At 43.2% G+C, this 24,126-nt stretch overlaps 1 protein-coding gene across 1 annotated transcript in view; it reads right to left on the bottom strand.

Moving 5' to 3' along the window:
• ADAMTS3 (ADAM metallopeptidase with thrombospondin type 1 motif 3) overlaps positions 1–24,126 on the bottom strand; it is a 146,525-nt gene that overhangs the window by 37,234 nt on the left and 85,165 nt on the right. The window contains exons 5-9 of the mRNA XM_087962722.1: positions 18,027–18,217; positions 13,048–13,131; positions 9,726–9,882; positions 4,565–4,670; positions 1,700–1,843 (exon numbers count right to left, since the gene is read on the bottom strand). Coding sequence (XP_087818848.1) covers positions 1,700–1,843; positions 4,565–4,670; positions 9,726–9,882; positions 13,048–13,131; positions 18,027–18,217 — 682 coding nt within the window. The remainder of the gene's footprint in view (positions 1–1,699; positions 1,844–4,564; positions 4,671–9,725; positions 9,883–13,047; positions 13,132–18,026; positions 18,218–24,126) is intronic.

Here is a 24,126-nt window from a genome sequence, read left to right as displayed (position 1 = left end):
GACCATCATTTGTCTTGATCTATGGCTCAGTGGCTGAGACACTGAGCTTGTCTATCAGAAAGGTCAGCAGTTTGGCGGTTCGAATCCCTAGCGCCGTGGAACAGAGTGAGCTCCCGTTCCTTGTCCCAGCTTCTGCCAACCTAGCAGTTCGAAAGCACGTAAAAAATGCAAGTAAGAAAATTAGGGACCCCTTTGGTGGGAAGGTAACAGCGTTCTGTGTGCCTTCAACATTTAATCATGCCAGCCACGTGACCATGGAGATGTCTTCGGACAGCGCCGACTCTTATTTGGCTTTGTAACAGAGATGAGCACCATCCCCTAGAGCCAGAACCAACTAGCACATATGTGCGAGGGTAACCTTTACCTTTAATGACACATTCTTCCAGTTCAAATTTATACCTTGGCTAGATGTTGGCCAGTTAATGGTGTTCCTAGCTTGGTCTAGATATTTTCTAGTTGCTAATAGAGGCATGTAGAGTGCAGAGAAGAGCAACCAAGATTAGAAGGGTTCTGGGGACTCAATCATAACAGAATAACAGAGTTGGAATAGACCTTGGAGGTCTTCTAACCTCCTACTCAAGCAGGAGACCCTATGTTGTTTCAGAGAAATGGGGGGGCCAATCTCTTCTTAAAAACCTCCAGTGATGGAGCACCCACAACTTCTGGAGAGAAGCAGTTCCACTGATTAATTGTTCTAAGGGTCAGGAAATTTCTCCTTAATTCTAGGTTGGTTCTCTTCTTGATTAATTTCCATCCATTGCTTCTTGTCCTGCCTACATGGGCTTTGCTACCTTAGCTGTTCATGTGATGAACCGCTAATGGAATTAGGTACGTTTAGCCTAACAAAGAGAAAGCTTAGGGAGACATGATAGCCGTCTTCCAATTCTTGAAGGGTTGTCCCAGAGAAGAGGGCATCAATTTATTGTCCCTAGCACCTGGGGGCAGGACAAGAAGCAATGGGTGCAAGCTGGTTAGAAGAATAGCCAACCTGGAAGTAAGGAGGAATTTCCTAAATGTTAGAACCCTTAGTCAATGAAAGAATTTGTCTCTTGGAGTTGTAGCAGGGGTGGGATTCTACAGGTTCGCACCTATTCGCTAGAACCGGTTGTTAACATTCTAAGCAGTTCGGAGAACCAGTTGTTAGAAAAAAATACTGGGCTAATCCTGTAAGGAAGGCAGGAAGGAAACATTCTGGTGTTGCTTACAGAAACTGCCTCTCCATTAACCCTTATTACATTCTTGGCAGGACTAGACTTCCTGTCTCTGGAACTTCTCTGGAGTTTTTTCCCCCTCCTTTGCTGGTACTTTGCTTGTGTGGAGCGACCATTCAAAGTTACAGTGGCACTGAAAAAAGTGACTTATGACCATTTTTCACACTTACGACTGTTGCAGCATCCCCACAGTCATGAGAGGCCAGGTGAGGAGATGCGTGCCTCGATGTGAGTGATATTGAGTTGGCCACACCCAACGAATAACATGACCACCAAGCCATGTCCACCAACTAAGCCATGCCCACAGAACCGGTTGTTAAAATTTTGAATTCCACCCCTGAGTTGTAGATGCTCCAATCTTTCAAGAAAAGATTGGACAACCATTTGTCCAGGATGGTATGAGGACTTCTGCCTTATATTGGATTACAAGACCTCCAAGATCTACAATTCTATGATATAGTATCTGTTAGCAAGATATTGGTCCTTACTGTATGTATCTTTTGAGTTCTTGGCCACTGCAACGGGACCAGTGGTATCGGTGGAAAGCTGCTTGTACCAAGGGAGCCATGACGCTTCCCATCGCTGTCTCGTCCCCACATCGGTTCCCTTGTCCATCATGCTCCATCCCTAGCCTGAATCAAAGAATGACAATCAGAATTAATTGAGGGTGAAGACTGAGAAAAACCAGTTGGAAACATGTACTCCGTCTTTCAGATGGGTTTGACTACAATTGCGCTCTTTCTAAAAGCATCCAAATATGCAAGCAAAAATGGAAAATCAACGCGTTTGATTCCCTTTGAATGATAGCTCAACTAAAGGTCCCATGTACCAGATATTTAACAAAATGAAATTCAATGCAGAGAAAAGTAAAGTCCTACACTTAGGCAAGAAAAACCAAAAGGACACATATAGACTGGGTGAAACCAGGCTCAATAGCAGTAACTGTGAGGGGGATCTTGGAGTCTTAATGGACAACCGGCTAAATATGAGCCAGCAGTGTGCAGCAGCAGCCAAAAAAGCTAATGCGATCCTAAGTTGTATTAACAGAGGGATACAGTCAAGATCAAGGGAAGTACTAATACCGCTCTATAAATAAAGCCTTAGTAAGACCACACCTAAAGTACTGCATCCAGTTTTGTTCACCACACTATAAAAGTGATGTTGAGACTCTAGAAAAAGTGCAGAGAAGAGCAACCAGGATGATGAGGGGACTGGAGGTTAAAACATATGAAGAACGGTTACAGGAACTGGGCATGGCTAGTCCAGTGAAGAGAAGGACCAGGGGAGACAGGATAGCAATCTTCCAATATTTGAGGGGCTGTCACAGAGAGGAAGGAGGGGATCAAGCTATTTTCTAAGACACCCAAAGGCCAGACAAGGAATAATGGATGGAAACTGAACAAGGAGAGATTCAACCTGGAAGTAAGGAGAAACTTTCTGACAATGAAAACAATCAACCCATGGAATAGAAGTTGCCCTCGGAAGTTGTGGGAGTTTCATCACTTGAGACTTTCAAGAAGAAATTGGACTGCCATCTGTCAGAAGTAGTGTAGGGTCTCCTACTTGGGCAGGGGGTTGGACTAGATGACCTACAGGGTCCCTTCCTACTCTGATTATCTGTTATCTCTTATCGGATACACCTGGTATTTAGACTCAGCAATTCATAAGTACAGATAGTCCTTGACTTACAACCATAACATTCTGAGATATAAATTACAAGCATTTGCAGATGACTTGGTATTTATCATAGAAGAACCATTTGAGAAAATTCTTAAACTATTGAAAAGGATTGAGGAGTTCAGAGAAGTAGCAGGTTTGAAGATAAATAAGAAAACAAAAACTAAAGTTATAGTCAAAAACCTTACACAAAAAGAACAACTGTCAGGTAAAGTGGACTCCCAAATGGTCAAGTTAAATATTTGGGAATACACTTAACAGCAAGCTATGCAACGAAAAAAGAAGATAACTATACAAAATTATTTAACCAAATAAAACTGAATCTGGAAAAAATGAGGAAAACTTACATCTATGAATGTTAGGAAGAATTGCTACTGTGAAAATAAATATTTTGCCAAAACTGCTCTACCTGTTCCAAACAGTAGCTATAAAAATTGAGAAAAAACTCTTGATGATTCGAACATACTGATTTTGAAATTTATTTGGCAAGGGGAAAAAAGCTAGAATTAAACAGACTTACGACCACAAATTTCTGTCCCTAAGCGAGACAGTTGTTAAATGAATTTTGCCCCATTTTGTGACCTTTCTTGCCACAGTCATTAAGTGAATTGAGTGACTCGCTGCAGTTGTTAAGTTAGTCACGTGGTCGCTAAAGGGACGTGGCTTTCCCATGAGCTTTGCTTGTCAGAAGGTCCTGCAAAAGAGGATCACGTGATCCTGGGAAAGGAAAACCATCAAAAATACATGCTGGTTGTCCATTTTGATCACGTGACCCAGAGGATATTACAACAATCAGATGAAAAAAAGTCATACATCACTTTTTTCAGTGCTGTTGTAACTTTGAACATCACTAAACAAGTGCTTGTTAAGTCAAGGACTATCTGTAATCTAATTTGCTGTAACAATCTTAAGGAGACATGGATGGATACCTGTGATGGGCTTCTCCAGGTAGAAAATTAGTGTCATGCCCCTCTTGGAGACTGACTCTGAGGGAGAGGAGGAACAGCGGACAGGGAGTGGAGGTGTGGCTGCGGAGGTTGTGGAGGAGGCTGGGGAAGGGCAGAGGCCGGCTGGGCAGTCAGAGGAAGACCCAGGCCCACCCCCTCTCCATCCTAGGGCACGCAGGGAGGAGAGGATAAGGGAGAGATGTGAATGGCGTGGTCTACGGGGGAGGAAAGGGCCTTGATCCACTTCATGGGCTGCAGCTGTGAGAACTGGCTAAAAGGATAGACATGCGTATGGGCCAATGCTGGAAACAAAGCATGGAAATATCTCTAGTTGATCGTTCCTCTCTGAGTTTGGCATCCTTCCCAGTGTGTGTTCCGATATCGGTGGACGTCTTCAAGCCCTTATCTTGCCTGGTTCCCTTAATCGTTTCAGTGTGGTTTGTGTTGTTTTTACTCTTTATAATTTATAGGCATTTTTAGTTTAAGCGGCATTTCCTCCTTTTCGTAACTGCTTGTGGGGTTTTTTTTTTGTCTCCAGTCAAGGATATTTGGAGCTTTGAAGCAAAGTGAAGGAATAAAAGGGGCTTCACCTGTTTTTGTGACTGTGTTTATTTTGTATCCCACCCTGGGTCATCACAGTTGGGTTTGGAGAAGAAAGGTATAATCTACCAGGATTTGATTTAATTCAGGAACAGCCAGGTGACTGTCCTGTTTTATGTTGAGACTTACACATGACCCGTTTCGTGGGCAACCACAAAAGCAGAAGAAAACCCATCTTCGTGATTTAGAGTGCAGCTTCTCACCGGATGACACATGCCCGTGACGGGAGCATAGCCTGTGGAGCACATAAAAAAAATGGAGATGTTTTCAAAGCAAGTACATAAAGAATATGGAGATTCTTGATCGTCTTTCTCCTTCTGTCCTGGCCACTTTTTACAGAGGCACGATTGAGAGCGTTTTAACAAACCGCATCACTGTTTGGTTTGGTGGCTGCTGAGCCTCAGATAGAAAGTCCCTACAGAGAGTGGTGAGGACAGTGGAGAAGATTATAGGAAGCTAACTTCCTATTATTCAGGATGCTGCTTATAAACACTATGTGCTTCGAGCTCAAAGCATCGTTAGAAACCCCCATTCACCCACTCCACGGTCTGTTTCTGTTGCTCCCCTCTGGGAGGAGGTTTTGAAGTATTTCTAGCAGGACTACCAGGTTCTGTAACGGCTTTGTTGCTTATGTCATCTGTCTGGTAAACCTGCAAGATTCGTTTTTCTCGCCATGTGCATGTATACATTCGAACTAGACTGTGATGTTTCTCTGTATCATATAATATATGTAGATGTAGGCATGATTTTGTATTTATTTATTTATTTTGTCGTGTTTGTGTAGTGTATATTGGAGGTGTGACCATTGAGAGCTGTAGACAACAAAATTTCATTTTAATGTAAGCCAATAGTGTATATTCAAAGTGACAATAAAGTTATTATACTATCCTGGTCATGGTTGTCCCAAAGTTGCTTTTTCAAAAGGTATCTGGACTTTTCTTGGTGCTTGGAAACATTTTGCTTCTCATTCAAGAAGCTTCTTCAGTTCTGACTGAATGGTGGAGAATAGAAGGATTTTTGTTCAACTCTGAAGGTTGGTTGTTAGCGGAGAGTTTTATCAGGCCACTTAGGGATTGATTGACCTTCAGAGTGCTAAGGACTAAATGACCACAAAGAATATTAATCTTTTCATTTCCTTAACGACCCAACTGATTGCAAGATAATCCTCGACTTACGACCAGAATTGACCTCCAAATTTCTCTTGCTAAGCGAGACAATTGTTAAGCGAATCACTGCAGATGTTAAGTTCAGAACACGGTTGTTAAGTGAATCTGGCTTCCCCATTGACTTGGCTTGTCAGAAAGTCACAAAAGGGGATCACGTGACCCCCCTGGACCAGAGGTAATACTCAGCTGGTTCTGACCGGTTCTGGAAAACCAGTAGCAGACATTTTGAGTAGTTCGGAGAACCAGCAAATCCCACCTCTGACTGGCCCCACCAATCCCATCTATTCTCTGCCTCCCATTGAATCCCAGCTGATCGGCTGGGTCTTCTTTGGTTGCCCTGCACAGGAGAACGGAGCTGGAAAGCAGGCTAGTGGGGTTGGGAGGGAAGGGGGATTTTGCAGTATCCTTCCCCTGCCACGCCCACCAAGCCACGCCCTACCAATCCATGCCCACAGAACCAGAAGTAAAAAAATTTGAATCCCACTTTAGGCCAGCCATTCTCTCTCAGATCTAGGAAGAAAGCAATGGCCATCCACTTTCTACAAAAAGCTGAAAACTTCAAGGACTTGATCAGGTGGTTGTCAGGAGTCAACACTGACTCAAAGCACAAAATTCCCCCCCTCCAAAAAAAACCTCTTTAACAAAGCATCACGGAATACTCATTTGTGTGTTCATGGAAAACTGAGCAGTTTAGAATGTATTCCTCTCGGCTTGTCTCTTTGGGTTTTCAATCAAGTTTGGAGCGGTTTACAGATACAAACTCAATGTAAACCACCCCAAACTCGATTGCAGAAAGTACGACTTCAGCAACAGAGTGGTCAATGTCTGGAATGCACTACCTGACTCTCTTGTCACATCCTCTAACCCGCACTCCTTTAACCTCAAACTATCCACTATGGACCTCAACCCCATTCCTAAGAGGTCTGTAAGGGGCATGCATAACTGCACAATCATGCCTACTGTCCCGGTCCTATTGTCCCCATTTATTCGTACCTATTTATTTTTACCTATCATCACTCCTCGTCACCCATCCCCTCCCACTTGTGACTGTACGACTGTAACTTTGTCGCTTGTATCCTTACAATTTATATTGACTGTTTCCTAGTATGATTTGATTGCTTATTGTACCCTATGACTATCATTGAGTTTTGTACCTGATGACTCTTGACAAATGTATCTTTTCTTTTTATGTACACTGAGAGCATTTGCACCAAGACAAATTCCTTGTGTGTCCAATCACACTTGGCCAATAAAGAATTTCTCTTCTCTTCTCTTCTCTTCTCTTCTCTTCTCTTCTCTTCTCTTCTCTTCTCTTCTATTCTATTCTATTCTATTCTATTCTATTCACTGTTTCCTAGAATGATTTGATTGCTTATTGTACGCTATGATAATCATTAAGTGTTGTACCTGATGATTCTTGATTCTTGATGAATGTATCTTATCTTTTATGTGCACTGAGAGCATCTGCACCAAGACAAATTCCTTGGGTGTCCAGTCACACTTGGCCAATAAAGAATTCTATTCTATTCTATTTCCTGTATTCTTACTCATGTTTATACTTATTCCTATTATTTTGTAAGCGATTGACAAATTAAATTAAATAAGCAAACAAACAAACAAACAAACAAATAAGAAAGCACAAAATCCCCCAAAAAAAACTCTTTAACAAAGCATCGCGAAATACTCGTGTGTGTTCATGGAAAACTGAGCAGTTTAGAATGTATTCCTCTCGGCTTGTGTCTTTGGGTTTACAAGCTCTGAGAGGAGAGAGTTTATTCTGGCACAGAATAAATTATCTGGGCGATCTACTTAACTGAAGCACCCTATGGTCTCTCGGAGCCCACTTGATCAAAACCACTTAAGGTTAAGGCCAGGCGGAATTCTTTGAAGCTGTTCTTATCGGAGGTCATTCCACAAGCCTTTGCGGGAAATCCTGTTTCATTTCACTCTTGTTAACTGAAGAGTTCTTCCCAGCTTTTAAAAGCTGGATTTCCTCAAAGGATATCTCAGATCAGGAACTCAATGTTTACTTGGCTGCACTGCTATGAAAGGTAAGGATGATCTTACGTTGAGCTGGGCTCCTTGTTCCCTGATGGACATGGGCACAACATGGCTGTTCTGACTCAGGCTTCATCCAAATTAAGGAAACGCAAACCAAGTGTAAAATCAAAGCTATTTTAATGCAACGCTGGGAATTTCTTGCATTCACAGCCAAAACTCATTAGACACAATTCTCTGAGATAAGCTCGTGCCTTTCAGGGTTGTAGAAGGCTGCCAAGAAACAGAAGTCCAATTACTAGAATATAAACCGACAGAAGTTCCAGCAAAGACAAACCAGAGTTCGTAGGGCTTCAATGAGGAATCAGAGTCTAATGAACTTTTTTGCTTCCTGCAAAGAGTTCGTCCTTGAGGGCTGACTTTTATCCCTGATGAGAAGGGCAATCACCTCCCAGCCTTAATGGTAAATGATAAAATAAAATATATATATGTATAACAATTGTAATGCCAGAACGGGTGCACCGTGTTGTATTCTTATAATTAAAATAATATCTATAATAATATTATTTATATTATTTAATATTATTATATTCAAAAAAAGAATAGGGCTGGAAGGGACCTTGGAGGTCTTCTAGTCCAACCCCCTGCTCAAGCAGGAGACATTCTACCATTTCAGACAAGTGACTGTCCAGTCTCTTCTTAAAAACCTCCAGGGATGACTTCTGGTGGCAGGCTGTTCCACTGGTTAATTGTCCTCATTGTTAGGAAATTTCTCCTTAGTTCTAGGTTGCTTCTTTCCTTGATTAATTTCCATCCGTTGCTTCTTGTCCTGCCCTCTGGTGCTTTGGTAAATCAGTTGAGCCCTTCCTCTTTGTGGCAGCCCCTTAAATATTGGAAGACTGCTATGAACTGTTACGCTATAACACCACCACGAAATGAACTATTACACGTCAAGGACTATCTGCAGCCCAGTGATGGGATTCAAATTATTTTACTACCGGTTCTGTGAGTGTGGCTTGGTGGGCTTGGCAGGGGAAGGATACTGCAAAATCCCCATTCCCTCCCTACCCCACTAACCTGCTTTCCAGCTCTGTTCTCCTGTGCAGAGCAACAAAAGAAGACCCAACCGATCAGCTGGGACTCGGGAGGCAGAGAATAGATGGGGGCGGGGCCAACCAGAGCTGATATTTACTGGTTCTCCAAACTACTCAAAATTTCCACGACCAGTTCTCCAGAACTGGTCAGAACCTGCTGAATGCCACCTTGGCTGCCAATGCCACCTTCCAGAAGGACGGGGATGAAGAACCATTTCCCTGTGCCCAGCCTCCAGATTCAAGTCAAATTTCTCTAATTTAGCATTGGAGACAGAGAGAATGGGACCGAAGCTCTCAGAATTGGCCATCTTGGCTGCGGAGTCTGGATATTGCTGTCCTGCCTATCTAGTGGGCACCAGATTGAAGAAGACTGAGGAAAGATGAGGCAAGGGTGTTAGGAATCTGTACACCAATTAGTTGGGTTGGCAATATACTGTATGAACCACAATGTACTGTATGTTTGTAGCTTTAAGACAAAATCACTGTGTTGATTTATACTATATTCCGATTGGTTGATTATATTGCAAATTACCATAAGAGGGAGCTAGAGATCACAGCTTGCTCTCTCTGACATTCTGTTGCTATCTAAGGTTCTCTGTTGTATTGATGCTGTGCTTATACTTTGATATCTTTGTTTACTGTAAATGACAAATGCAACTGGTAAGAAGACTTTGTAATTGGATATTCTTTGGACTGTTAAACGTATGTAACCTGGACCGTTTATTGCACTGTGCTATTTCTTAAAGTAAACTTTAACTCAATTTAGTGTATCTGTGTATGGCTGAATAATTATTCATAACTATTCTCATAAACTTTTCCATGTGCATATCCTTGTTACTCAAGGGTTATTCTGTACATATCATAACAAAAGGAAATGTTTGTAACCTCAGGTAAAAAATTGCAAGGAGTCAGAGCGTCTCCAGGCATATGGAGCAGAAGTCACCTGGATTTTCCAAAGATTGAGCAGCTCTTCATATTGAAAGCTGAAATGGACTTTTGAAAGAGTTGTGAGTGCATACTTGAGCACTTTACCTTGCATTCCGGCTGGTCCAAAATCTTGCCTGGTTAGAAAGATTGCGTGATCGTGATGTTCTGAATGACTGGGATCTGTTTTTTGTTGCTGATATGCCCAGCGACACACATTCTCCAGGCTTCTAGATGGGTTTCCTCGTTCAATGAGGCTGACGGACTAGAAAAAAATAATAATAATTATAACATGCAAACAGGTTACAAACCAATCTATTGCTTTGATTGTAGCTGGTTAACTTAGCATTTTCCTTCTTCTCTTCCCTTCCCACCTCCTCTCCCTCGCTCCCTCTCTTCCTTTCCTTCTGTTCTTCTTTCCCTTCCCTTCCCTTCCCACCTCCCCTCTCTCCCTCCCTTCTTCTCTCCTTTCCCTTCTTCCTCCCTTCTGTTTGTTTTTCCCTTCCCTTCCCACCTCTCCTCCCTCCCTTACTTCTGTTCTCCCTTCACTTCTTCCCTCCCTTCCTTCTGTTCTTCTTTCCCTTCCCTTCCCACCTCCCCTCTCCCTTCTTCTGTTCTCCTTTCCCTTCTTCCCTCCCTTCTGTTCGTTTTTCCCTTCCCTTCCCATCTCTCCTCCCTCCCTTCCTTCTGTTCTCCCTTCCCTTCCCTTATTAATTTTACAAATAACTCAAGTTGGCAAATATATCCAGCGCATTTTCTTCCTCCTATTTTTCCCACAACAACCCTGTGAGGTGCGTTGGATTGAGAGTGAGTGTCTGGTCCAAAATCACCCAGCTGGCTTTCATGTCTAGGACAGGACTAGAACTCATATTCTCCCGCTTTCTGGCCTGGTGCCTTAACTACTAGGCCAAACTCACTCTTTAAGCCTTTTACATTTCTTGATATCAATAAAGCAGAATATTTGTAACTGAGGGTTGAAATGAACTTGGTTGTTTTCTTGGTAGCACCGATGATGTTACCTAGTTTGGGTAATGAAACGTCTGCAAGAAAGCAATCAAGCTCAGAGACCACCAAAGATCCCACATTTTTTGATGGATAGTTGGATGGATACATAAATGTATGATTGATAGATGGATTGATAGAGAAAGATGATAGATAGATAGATAGATAGATAGATAGATAGATAGATAGATAGATAGATAGATAGATAGATAGATAGATAGATAGATAGATCCTAGTGCAGTGATGGAAGTGCAATACAAAATAAAGAAATCTTCATAATTATTTTTTTCAACTAGCAAGCAGAGGCCTTCATATAATGTAGTACCCCACAGGCACCATGTCTTAAAAAGAACCAAATTTATCGCTAAGAACAACTTCATTCAAATCCCATTTTCTGCAACATTCCAGAATTTAAATGGATTCTTATCTCCTACTCCATACTCGCACATTGATTTGTGTGAATGGCCCCCTAGAAAAGACCACTTGGGGTCCTTCAACTGGCACAAGCATCTTATGAGGAAGACCAGACATTCAACTGAGGAAACCAAGTAAGTTTCGTTTTGTTGGGATTCCAGATTTATTCCATTTCTAAAATGACTCCGAGGCCAGTGACCGCTAAAGCTATCCCTGCTAGCACACTGTCCTGGAAACCCACAACATACTGTGTATATATACCAGAGTTGTGTGTCAGTACAAAAGTACAGAGTAAATATTTATTAGCTTTGGTGGAAGTCACCCAAGCCCCTGATGTTCTTCTGCTAAATAATGTAGTGATGTTCTAAATGAATAATTGACAATAAAGGCCGCATAGCGATATACATATTTATTTCTCTATGTGATGTTAGCATTCAGGGTTGGGGTTTTGGTTTGATTTGGTTTACCGGAAGGTAAACAAGAGACACTTATATACTGTAGATAGATAGATAGATAGATAGATAGATAGATAGATAGATAGATAGATAGATAGATAGATAGATAGATAGATAGATATAAATATAGATATAGATATAGATATAGATATAGATATAGATATAGATATAGATATAGATATAGATGTTTTCTTAAGTTTTCGTGGGTACTTACATGTATGGTATTCAGCTTTGTTCGGGTATTTTCCCACATTGCTACAACTTTAAAAGCACAACTACAATGACATGGGAAAATACCCGACACACACACACATATTATATGATCTGGGGAGATATTTTCTCAGAAAGGGGCTTATTTATATTTTTGAGAAAACAATAGCAAATAGCACAGCTGAAAATGATTAATTTGGCTTGCAAATTCTCACGGCGCAGTTTTAGGGTGCTGGGATGCTCCCAGGGGGTCTCTGAGGATGGAACATTACTTCTAATAGAAAAATCAAACAACAACTAGTGATAAGATCTAAATGTGGAGGTATCAACATACTTGGAGGAAATGACATTCTTAAAAATGTTGATTTAAAAAAAACCACCAGGTAATACCAAACATCTCCCTGCATATTCTACTGATAGTCACTGTGGCTATTGATATTCTATGATGTGCTATTGTGAATCCTGCAATGTATGGTTTATTTAATAAACCACAAAGCAAATCGTGGCATAGTATCTCCATGGCCAAGATCTAGTGTGGCGTTGTTGAGCATGATATATGAGGTCTTTCGTGCTCTCCAAGCTTGGTTGTTTCCTTGCAGACATTTCATTACCCAACGAGGCTACATCATCAATGCTAGAAGGAGAGGGGTTTGCGAGGAGGAGGAGGAGGAGGAGGAGGAGGAGGAGGAGGAGGAGGAGGAGGAGGAGGAGGAGGAGGAGGAGGAGGAGGAGGAGGAGGAGGAGGAGGAGGAGGAAGAGGAGGAGGAGGAGGAGGAGGGCTGTGGAGTCCTTGGTGCTCTCTGAACCTTGTTCTTTCCTTGCAGAGATTTCATTACCCAACTAGGTTACATCATCAGTGGTAGAAAGGAGTGGGGTTTGCTTTTTTTTTTTTTTACTAATGGCTTGCCTTGTCAGTGTTGGTGGGAGTGGTCTTGCTAGTTCACTCCCATTCCCACCAACACTGATAACACAAGCCACTTGGATATAAACAGAGACCAAACCATACTCCCTTCCAGTACTGGTGATGTTAGCTAGCTGGGTAATGAAATGTCTGCAAGAAAATACCAAGTTCAGAGAGCACCAAGGAGCCTACAGTTCAACTCTGAGCTACAAATATTCTTTTCTATCTATGATATATGAACTGAGTAAGATACTGGGCAGCCCTGAATTGTTTTAATCTTAGCTTACTGAATTAACCACAATAATTGGGATCATCTGGCATGCGAAGTCCAAACCAAACCAAGCCAACCCATTATGTATTTGGATTGGGTCATAAGATCCTGTTTTTTTGACCCATAATAACTGTTTGCGTGCAGGAGACAGGTGAGCCCTTCACCTGGTTTACTTACTTTGGTATAACCTAACATCATCATTCGGATCAGCACAACATTTATGTGGACGCCAAGGGATTCATCGTGATAAATTTCATTTACCTAAAGGGAAGAAAGAGAAAAGAAACAACCACAACCACAAATTTTTAGTATTCATTCATTCATTCATTCATTCATTCAATTTCTCTAACAGCCCATCTCAATCAATGACCCTAGGTGGCTTACAATTGCAAAACTATAAAAATTATATTAAAAAATCAGAATTATTAAAAAAGAATATTTTAACCATTATTAAAAAAAAACATTTTAAAAGAATAAAAACATCCAGAATAAATATATACAGCAGCTGAGACAGTTCATCAGTTAACAGTAAAGCCTTTTTAATGCATTCTGGACTTTTTAATGCATTCAGCATTCCAGGCTCCGAATCATAGCCGAATGTATAAACCCTTTTAAAAGGCTAACTGGGTTGGAGCCATTCTCATCTCTAAGGAAAGGATCTTCCACGGGGCCACTACAGAAAAGGCCCCATCTAAAGGGCCCCATAGCTGACACTCTTTGGCTGACGGGATCTACAGCACACCCAATCTGTTAGATAGAATTGGACAGGTAGAATTCTTAGGAAAAAAAACAATCCCTCAGATAATTTGCAGTCTGGGTCAGATAGAAGGTACAAGTTCGGAATCCTTACCTAGATTTTTTTAAAATAAAGGGTAAATGATCCAGGGCTTATGTATGCCCCAGGACCTCACTAATTGGCCAGGATCTACAGCCAGTTGTTCCAGTTATTTACACTTACAGGACACTTCTAAATGCACTTTAGTAGCTTTAGTAACTGGAGATACCAATTTTCTTTCAATCAGGACCAACATTGGAGGCTACCAGTAGATGGGGCTGAAACTAGCAGAGATCCTAAACAAAGCCTAAATGTACTGGAATCTTATTAATTGTCTTTTCAACTTTCTTTCTTTCTTTTTTCTTTCTTTCTTTCTTTCTTTCTTTCTCCTCTCCATTCCCTAAAATGATGTTTTCCCAGCAACCACAACTTTTTAATTTGTGGTCTTTAAAAGCAACTTTTACTGCTGAAACGCTCCTCTGTTGCTTAAAATGCAGCGTGGCTCTGGAAAATTGAACTACTCTGGAAAGAAACACCCATTTTTTGCATTGATTTGGGGCTAACAGCTCAGAGATCAGTCTTCTGACCCCCGAATCCCTTTGAAGTACAAGACTTTCGTTCTGGAATGGAGGGCTTTTCAAATGTCAATACTCTAAAGGCATCTAAAGAAATGGAATCAGAAAGGTCAGCGCAAGGATTTTTGCTTTTTAGAGGAGAGACAAGGTTAAAAATTAGACCTGTGCATTGCTTTGGATGTCTAGGCGTGGAGGAGGACAAATGCTAGTTTTGTCTTCCTTAGAGCAGGGGTCTCCAACCTTGGCAACTTTACAACTTGTGGACTTCAACTCTTTACCACTTGTGGAATTCTGGGAGTTGAAGTCCACAAGTCATAAAGTTGGCAAGGTTGGAGACCCCTGCCTTAAAGCACTGCTGCAACTTTTTCTGGGAAGTCCCATGAGCTCTAAATATTTTTGGATACAAGGAGTACTCAAATGAGGACCATGATAGCCACCAAAATTTCTACTATTAAAGCAAGGTGGATCTTGAGTGAGTCATGCCCAGTTTTATGAACTTTTGGTCGCAGGTGTTAAGTGAATCCCTGTAATTCTTAACGAACAGAATAACCAAGTTGGGAGGACCTTGGAGGTCTTCTAGCCCAACCCCTGGCTCAAGCTATATCATTCAATGGTTGTCAAAGCAGGAGACCTTACATCAGGGGTGTCCAACCTGGCAACTTTAAGACTTGTGGACTTCAACTCCCAGAGTTCCTCAGCCAGCTTTGCTGGCTGAGGAACTCTGGGAGTTGAAGTCCACAAGTCTTAAAGTTGCCAAGGTTGGACACCCCTGCCTTACATCGTTCCAAACAAGCGTCCAGGCTCTTCTTGAAAACTTGAAAACTTCCAGTGATGGAGAACCCACAACTCTGGGAGACAAGTTGCTCCATTGATTAATCGATCATTCTGTCAGGAGGTCATTCTGTCAGATCATATAGAACTCAAGGGCTGGAAGGGAACTTGGAGGTCTTCTAGTCCAACCCCCTGCTCAAGCAGGAAACCCTATACTAGTGGGCCGGGGACCACTGGTGGTCCGCAAGAAAATTTTGGTGGTCCGCAGAGAAATGTCACCCCCAAAGCAATTAATCCAGGCTGTGAGGGAACACAAGGTTGTGCCACCCACATGGCCCCCGGGAACACAAGGCTTGCATCGCTTGCATTGCGGACAACACGAGGTAGTCGGGGGGGGAAGGGAGGAGGAGGAAAACTTGCCTCACGCGCCCCACGCACCTGGGCCTGGCCACTGGGCTGCTTCTTTGCGCTTCTTTCTTCTTCTGCTTTTGACTGCACTCAAGAAAAGCAGCAACAGTCTTTCTTTCTCTCCCCCAAACTCCGCCAGAAATGACCCTGCAAGGCCTCCTGCTCCAAGAGGCTGTGCCAGCGTGACAAGTCTCACAAAGACTCATTTCTGGTGGAATTTGAGGGAGAGAAAGAAAGACTTCTGCTGCTTCCCTTGCATGAAGCCAAAAGTCTCTCTCTCTCTCTCCCCCTGAGAACGGAGCTGGAGACGGTATCCTGTGATCCCAATTAAAGAATGATCGATTGGTAGGAAAAACGGGGTGGGGGATTTTCCTGCAGACATTTTGGGGGGGATTTTCCCAGGGTCTCCGATCTGCGGGATTTAAAATTATGAGTTTGGTGGTCCCTGAGGTCCAAAAGGTTGGTGACCCCTGCCCTATACCATTTCAAATAGATGGTTGTGCAATCCCTTCTTAAAATGTCTAGTGATAGAGCACCCACAACCTCTGGTGGCAAGTCGTTCCACTGATTACAGATAGTCCTCGACTTGCAACACTTCACTTAGTTATAATGGCACTGGGGAAAAAGTGACTTATGACCATTTTTTCACCCTTACAATCCTTGCAGTAGCCACACGGTCCCGTGATCAAAACAATCGGATGCCTAGCAACCGAGTCACATTTATGATGGTTTGCCGCGTCCCAGGGTCGTGTGTTCACTCTTTGTGGCCTTCTGACAAGCAGAGTCAATGGGGAAGCCAGATTCACTTAACAACCATGTTACTAACTTGACAATTGCAGTGATTCACTTAACAACTGTGGCACAACAGTCACTTAAAACAGGCAGGACAAGAAGCAACGGATGGAAGCGAATCAAGGAGAGAAACAACCTGGAATTAAGGAGAAATTTCCTGACAGTGAGGATAATTAATCAGTGGAATGGCTTTGCCTTCAGATGTTGTGGGTGCTTCATCATTGGATGTTTTTAAGAAGAGAACTGGACAGTCAATTTTCTGAAACAGTATTGAGTCTCCTGCTTGAGCAGGGGTTGGACTAGAAGACCTCCAAAGTCCCTTCCAGTTCTACTCTGATTGATTGATTACAAGTTCAACCTTATGGTCTGATTTGAGAATTCCTCAACTTCAAATGGCTACAAGTTCATTATCTGTGAAATGTTCTTGGTTCCATTAAGTAGCCTTCTTCTACACCAGACATGGGGAATTACAGCCCCTTTATGACTTGTGGACTTCAACTCCCAGAATTCCTGAGCCAGCATGGGCACAGATGTCCACAAGTCATATAAGGTTCCATAGTTCCCCACTCCTGTTCTACATGTTCCACTTTCCCCAACCCTGTTCCAGATGTTCCATAGTTCTCTCCACTTGTTCTAGATGTTCCACTTTCCCCACCCCTGTTCGAGAAGTTCCATAGTTCTCCCCACCCTTTTCTAGATGTTCCACTTTCCCCACCCATTCTAGATATTCCACAGTTCTCCCCAACCCTGTTCTAGATGTTCCACTTTCCCCACCCATTCTAGATATTCCATAGTTCTCCCCACCCCTTTCCCCACTCTTGTTCTAGATGTTCCATAGTTCCCCGCCCGTTCTAGATGTTCCATTTTCCCCACCTGTTCTAGATATTCCATAGTTCTCCCCACTCCTTTCCCCACTCTTGTTCTAGATGTTCCATAGTTCCCTGCCCCTGTTCTAGATGTTCCACTTTCCCCACCCATTCTAGATATTCCATAGTCCCCCACTCCTTTTCTAGTTGTTCCACTTTCCCCACCCATTCTAGATATTCCATAGTTCTCCCCACCCCTTTCCCCACTCTTGTTCTAGATGTTCCATAGTTCCCTGCCCGTTCTAGATGTTCCACTTTCCCCACCCATTCTAGATATTCCACTTTCCCCACCCATCCCAGATGTTCCACTTTCCCCAGCCATTCTAGATACTCCATAGTTCCCCACCCATTCCAGATGTTCCACTTTCCCCACCCATTCTAGATATTCCATAGTTCCCCGCTCCTGTTCTAGATGTTCCACTTTCCCCACCCATTCTAGATATTCCACAGTTCTCCCCACCCCTTTCCCCACTCTTGTTTTAGATGTTCCATAGTTCCCTGCCCCTGTTCTAGATGTTCCACTTTCCCCACCCATTCTAGATATTCCACAGTTCTCCCCACCCCTTTCCCCACTCTTGTTTTAGATGTTCCATAGTTTCCTGCCCCTGTTCTAGATGTTCCACTTTCCCCACCCATTCTAGATATTCCATAGTTCTCCCCACCCGTTCCAGATGTTCCACTTCCCCCACCCATTCTAGATATTCCATAGTTCTCCCCACCCGTTCTAGATGTTCTACTTTACCCACCCCTGTTCTAGATATTCCATAGTTCCCCACCTGTTCTAGATGTTCCTCTTTCCTCTTTCCAATCTTATCTGTAAGCCTTAGCATTTCCTGACAGCCTCCCACCCAAAAGTAACTGGATTCAACCCTCTGTTGCCTTATTCAAGATTATCCATGATCAATTTGAGGCTTAAGGGAACGAGATCTTTATTTCTCCCAAACCAAGACAAGAAAAGATGGCACTCACAATATTCATAAGGGTGAGAAGATAGTTCTGCACGTATTCTTTGCCATGGAATCGGACCACGGAATCATCTACCCCAAGGAGAACCTCAATATTGTAGTCGTTTTCTCCGGCGTGTCTGCGTCGCCTCAGCGTTTTGTTCAGGTCCTGCTCTATTCTTGCATAAGTCGACTCCAGGCTGAGTGAATCAGATTCTGAGTGAAGCAAGGAAACAAATCCAAGGATTAGAAGTTAATTACCATTATCTGCAGCTGGACCGTAATTCTCCGCAGAGAATATCCCACGTATGTAATAGAGATTCTGTCTGCTCAAAAAACAAACGCCGTACATCTGGGATTACATCTGGAATCTTAAATCATGAGGCTTAAAGTCAAGAGAATGATTGGCAACATAAACTCAGTCAGAGATTAGTCCAGATTAAGTTTGATGTTTCTTCAGGATGACCGAATCTGATTCTTTACTGTTAGTCCTTTTGCTGCTTATCTGGAGACCATGAAGATTCAAGAGGGTCTTAGGTGAGTTCTAAGCACTTCCTCAACTGTGGTTCTTCAGATCCTAGGCCCAGTGGTGTTCTAAGCACCCCCGTGGCTTTATTTATTACATTTTTATCCTGTCTTTATCATTTTATAAGCAACTCAAGGCATTGAACATCCATTATACTCTTTTCTCCTCCCACTTTCCCCACAACAATAGTGGGTGGGATTGAGTGACTGGCCCAAAGACATACAGTTGGCTTTGGTTCGTAAGGAGGACTAGAACTCAGAGTCACCTGCTGATTGGCCCAAAGTCACTTCACTGGCTTTCAATTCCTAAGGTGGGACTAGAACTCCTGGTGATCAGTCCAAAGAAACCCAGCCAGCTTTCATGCCTAAGGCACGAGTAGAACTGTCTCCTAGTGATTGGCCCAAATTCACCCAACCAGCTTTCATGCCTAAAGTGGGATTCGAACGCACAGTCTCCTGGTTTCTAGGCCAGCACCTTTACCACCACACCAAACTGGCTACCCATCAAGATATTCACGCGGGAACCATCAATAAGAAAAGGCCATTAACACATGACTAGGAAGCAATTACATATATTGGCAAAAAAAATATCAATTATTATAACCCTCATTCTCACTAAATGTAGCAGAAAGAAAATAAGGGAAGTAACCTTAGCTAATGTGCAGGTGTGGGATTCAAATGTTTTAACAACCAGTTCTATAGAACCGGTCCGAACCGGTAGAATCCCACCCCCTGCTAATGCACCAATTAGGGGGAACAGGCAAAGTGACACTTCTGTTTATTTAAATCCAATTACATCTACAATGTAAAAAAAGATGTTGAGGTTCTAGAAAGAGTGCAGAGAAGAGCAAGAAAGATGATGCAGGAGGCCGACTAGGCCATGCCCATCATGTCCACACCCACCCAGCAACCGGGCAGAGAGCCAGTTGCTGATATTTCTGAAGCCTACCCCTGTGGCTGCCATATAGCTCCAACGCACTGCAGAGGCTCCTGCTGCCCATCCTCTCTCTTAGCGCTGCTGCCACCGACAAAACAGCCAAAGAAATCACCTCCCCCTACTAGTCTGCTTGCGGGCCAGATCTAAACATTTTACAGGCTGGATCTGGCCCACGGCGTGGTGAGATTCAAACCATTTTACTACCGGTTCTGTGGGCATGGCTTGGTGGGCATTCCTCACTCCTGGGGGAAGGTTACTGCAAAATCCCCCTTCCCTCCCCATCCCACTAACCTGCTTTTCAGCTCCGTTCTCCTGTGCAGGTCAACAAAAGAAGACCCAGCTGATCAGGCGGAGAATAGATGGGGGCAGGGCCAGTCAGAGGTGGTACTTGCCAGTTCTCTGAATCACTCAAAATTTCCACTATCAGTTCTCCAGAACTGGTCAGAACCAGCTGAATACCACCTGTGGCCCACAGAGTTTGAGTTTGACATGTCTGCCATAAACACACAGTTTACAAAACATAGCAATCTTTCTAGTCCCGTTTTGGCCAATCTGCACACCGGCCTCATGATGTCATCTCACTCGACACCCTTCTCCCCAATTTTTTGAGTAGATTAGCCTGGAAAGAGAAGCCACTTATGGAAAAGCAATGTGAATATTCACCCTTTCTCACCCTCTTCCCCAACGTTTGTCTGCTAATATCCCTGAAGAGCAATCGTGGATATTAAAAGTAAAGCTTGCTTGTAATTAGCAAGTCAGCCCTGTGTTTTAGTATCTGGTGCTTGGTGTAATGTCTTTGCTCCGAGCAGTATATCTACGGCCTTCCCTTGATTTTATACATCAAAGTGTTGCAATTGCCACCAGTTGAGCGTAACAAAGTTTAGCATTGATTTGCACACCAATTAAAAAGACAAAACGCACCAACAGTTGGAGATCAGCGATGATTGTCTGCTGTTTCTTCCCAGCCTGCCATTAGCCAGATCACAAAGTGTACAAAATCCAAAGGGTACACCGGTATGCTTGATCAAAAGCTTAATGACTAGATTAAAAGGAGTTCAACCATGGCTTGTGTGAAGTCCCCTAGCGTGTTTTTCAACTGAATTGCCTTGGGCTAAATTGAATCTTTCTAGCTCAGAGGCAGCCTGAAAACTGTCAAAGTTGGACCGACTTTTGGAAATTCCACTGAGAAATATGCCATTGTGCTGTTTTAGATGTATTTAAGGTTCTGTCTGTCTATCTGTCGGTGTTAGTATCGCTGTCTACTGCTTTGGCAAGACCACATCTGGAATACTATGTCCAGTTTTGGTCACCACAATACAAAAAAAGATGTTGAGACTCTAGGCCAGGGGTCTCCAACCTTGGCAACTTTAAGAGTTGTGGACTTTAACTCCCAGAATTCCTGAGCTAACATGACTGGAGGAGGAATTATTGGAGTTGAAGTCCACCAGTCTTCAAGTGGCCACGTTTGAAGACCCCTGCTCTAGAAAGAGTGCAGAGAAGAGCAACAAAGATGATTAGGGGACTGGAGGCTAAAATATATGAAGAACAATTGCAGAAACTGGACCTAGGTAATAAAGAGGATTAGGGGTGAAATGATAGCAGTCTTCAAGTGTTTGAGAAGATGTCACAGATAAGGGGGGGGGGGAGGTCATGTTGTGGTTAGCCAGCAGCAGGTGCAGATGGCTGAGGAGAGCGAGGACTCTGATGAGGGGCCAGGACCGTCAGGGAGTGGACTGCTGCCTTCAGGGATTGTAGGGGCTGGCAGCAGTGAAGAGGTGGTTCCCAAGAAGCCTGTGCCAAGTGCACGTGCACAAAGGATTACTCGGAGGAAAGAACAATTACAGAAGCACAGGCAACTCAGGAGTAAGGCTGCAAGGTAATGGCCCCTCCCTCAAGAGGATAAAAGCCAGGTTTGAAAAAGGGTTCTTTGCAGAAAGCAAAGAAGCTCTGAAGCTCAGCTTGTGGACATCTTAGTTCGTGTTTGGAGAATTTTGTAAATTAGTTCTTATCTCTGGGTTTTTGGCAGCATTGACGAACAACTTGGCAAGGCTCTTTCTTGTCAGAGCTAATTAGTGGAAAGCAGCCTTTTATCTGTAAAGGAACAGAATTTGTTATTAAACTGTAAAAGGTGGGGGCTGCTGCCTTTGTCTGTTTTTGCTCTTTGGGAACCCGGTTGGGTCAGAACAGGTCAACCTATTCCCCAAAGCACCTGTGGGCAGGACAAGAAGCAACAGATGGAAATTTAATAAAGAGAAATTCAACCTAGAATTAAGTAGAAAAGATTAATCAATCAGTGGAATGGTCTGCCACTGGAAGTTGTGAGTGCTCCATCACTAAAGATTTTTATGAAGAAATTGGACAGCCAGAATGGTATAGGGTCTATACCAAAGGTCTTCAAACTTGGCAAGTTTAAAACTTGTGGACTTCAACTCCCAGAATTCCTGAGCTAACATGATTGGAGGAGGAATTCTAGGAGTTGAAGTCCACAAGTCTTAAAGCTGTGAAGTTTGAAGACCCCTGGTCTATACCAATGGTATATAGGACTGAGGGTGATATGATAGCACTGTTCCAATATTTGAGGGGCCCCTACAAAGACACGCGGGTCCAACTATTTTCCAAAGCATCACAATGCAAGACAAGAAACAATGGTTGGAAACTAAGGAGAGCTTCTTAAAGAGAGAAGCAACATAGAACTAGGGAGAAAATTATTAACGGTAAGAGTAATCAACCAATGGAACAGTTTGTCTTCAGAAGTTGTGGATGCTCTATCACTGGAGGCTTTCAAAAAGAGACTAGACACCATTTGCCTGTTCGAGCAGGGGTCGGACTAGAAGACCTCCAAGGTCCCTTCCACCTCTGTTATTATATATTCTCAGCTGAATAGTCCCTCAGTCTCTTTTCTTGACATCCTCACATCAAACCCTGAGATTTCCCTGGACCTGCGTCACAGGTGAGAAACTCAGCATCACAAACCAGCGTCACAATTTGACCTCAGCAATTTTCAGGCTCAAAAAAAATAAAATAAAAATGCAAAGCTGGGATAGCATACAAGTGGGAAATTTAGAGCCTTGCTCCTGTTTCTAAAAATTGCTACGACCGGCAGAGGTTTTGCTGGGGTGCCACGTCCAGAGAAATATAGACACAAACCATCCGAATGGTCTACTTATGGGATGAATGAGAGACCCCAAACAGGCCAGTCAGAACCAAAAGACAAAAAATAAAATGCAGCAGTCTATCCCACATCGGCCCGGTGGCTTTGGCTGCCATATCCCTCTTTTAAAAAGTGGCTTTTGTGGTTGGGAAAAAGTGGAGATTCCTTGTTTTTCTCTGCCTACCCAAGCAGGAAAAGAGCAGAAAGAAACTTTTTCTTTCTTTTTTTTTCCCCCTTCTTCTTCGTATTCAACTACTTATAGCCTGGCAGATTTATGGCATAAATTACACATGTTCTCTGTTTTCTCCCTGCTGATTTTTTAAAAAAAACAGTTTTAAAACCTGTTCGAAAGATAAAAATAGCTTTGCGCTGGGAATGAAAGCGCCCAACAGTTAGCCGTTTTAGACCTCGAAGGTGGATTCTTGGAAACTGATACAGCATCGTTCACAGAAGGAGGGAATACAGTAAAATATTCTCCATAAAAGGGGGAGGCAGGGAGCTGTCTTGCCCCCCAATCTCATGAGTATCCTGATTGACATGGAGGCAGAGGTGGTATTCAGCCAGTTCTGACTGGAGAACCGGTAGCGGAAATTTTGAGTAGTTCAGAGAACCGGCCAATCCCACCTCTGACTGGCCCCACCAACCCCATCTCTTCTCTGCCTCCCATTGAGTCCCAGCTGATCGGCTGGGTCTTCTTTGGTGGCCCTGCACAGGAGAACGGAGCTGCAAAGCAGGTTAGTGGGGTGGGGAGGGAAGGGGGATTTTGCAGTATCCTTTTCCTGCCACGTACACCAAGCCACACCCACAGAACTGGTAGTAAAAATTTTTTAATCCCAGCACTGCATGGAGGGGTGAGGGATCTTGAGCTCACTAGACACATTTTTTAGGGTTTTTTTGGCAGTGGTATAGTCGTGGATTGCCACTATCTTCTTGGGTGTTCTGTTGATGGTCTGAGGGATTTTTGGCACTCTCTGAGTTAGGTTGTTTTCTTGCAGACGTTTCATGACCCAAACTAGGTAACATCAGCAGTGCTAGAAGGAGAGGGGTTTGCAAGGAGGAAGAGGAGGAGGAGGAGGAGGAGGAGGAGGAGGAGGAGGAGGAGGAGGAGGAGGAGGAGGAGGAGGAGGAGGAGGAGGAGGAGAAGAAGAAGAAGAAGAAGAAGAAGAAGAAGAAGAAGAAGAAGAAGAAGAAGAAGAAGAAGAAGAAGAAGAAGAAGAAGAAGAAGAAGAAGAAGAAGAAGAAGAAGAAGAAGAAGAAGAAGAAGAAGAAGAAGAAGAAGAAGAAGAAGAAGAAGAAGAAGAAGAACTGGCTTTCATGGCTAAAGTGGGACTAGAACTCACCCTCTCCTGGTGATTGGCCCAAAGTTGCCCAGCTGGCTTTCATGGCTAAGATGGGACTAGAACTTACAGTCTGAGAAAGTCCCAGAATAGAATTTCGTTGAACATCCTTTGATACAAAGAAAGAGTCATCTGTCTCCCCTCTAAAAAAGAAATTATTCTGTGGATGCCACAC

This window comes from Notechis scutatus, chromosome 4 (assembly GCF_049901735.1).
Source record: "Notechis scutatus isolate UNSWTSFEM ecotype Mainland chromosome 4, rNotScu1.2, whole genome shotgun sequence".
Lineage (NCBI taxonomy): Eukaryota > Metazoa > Chordata > Lepidosauria > Squamata > Elapidae > Notechis > Notechis scutatus.
Note: the sequence above shows the minus strand (reverse complement) of the source record. Positions and strands in the feature narration are given on the sequence as shown.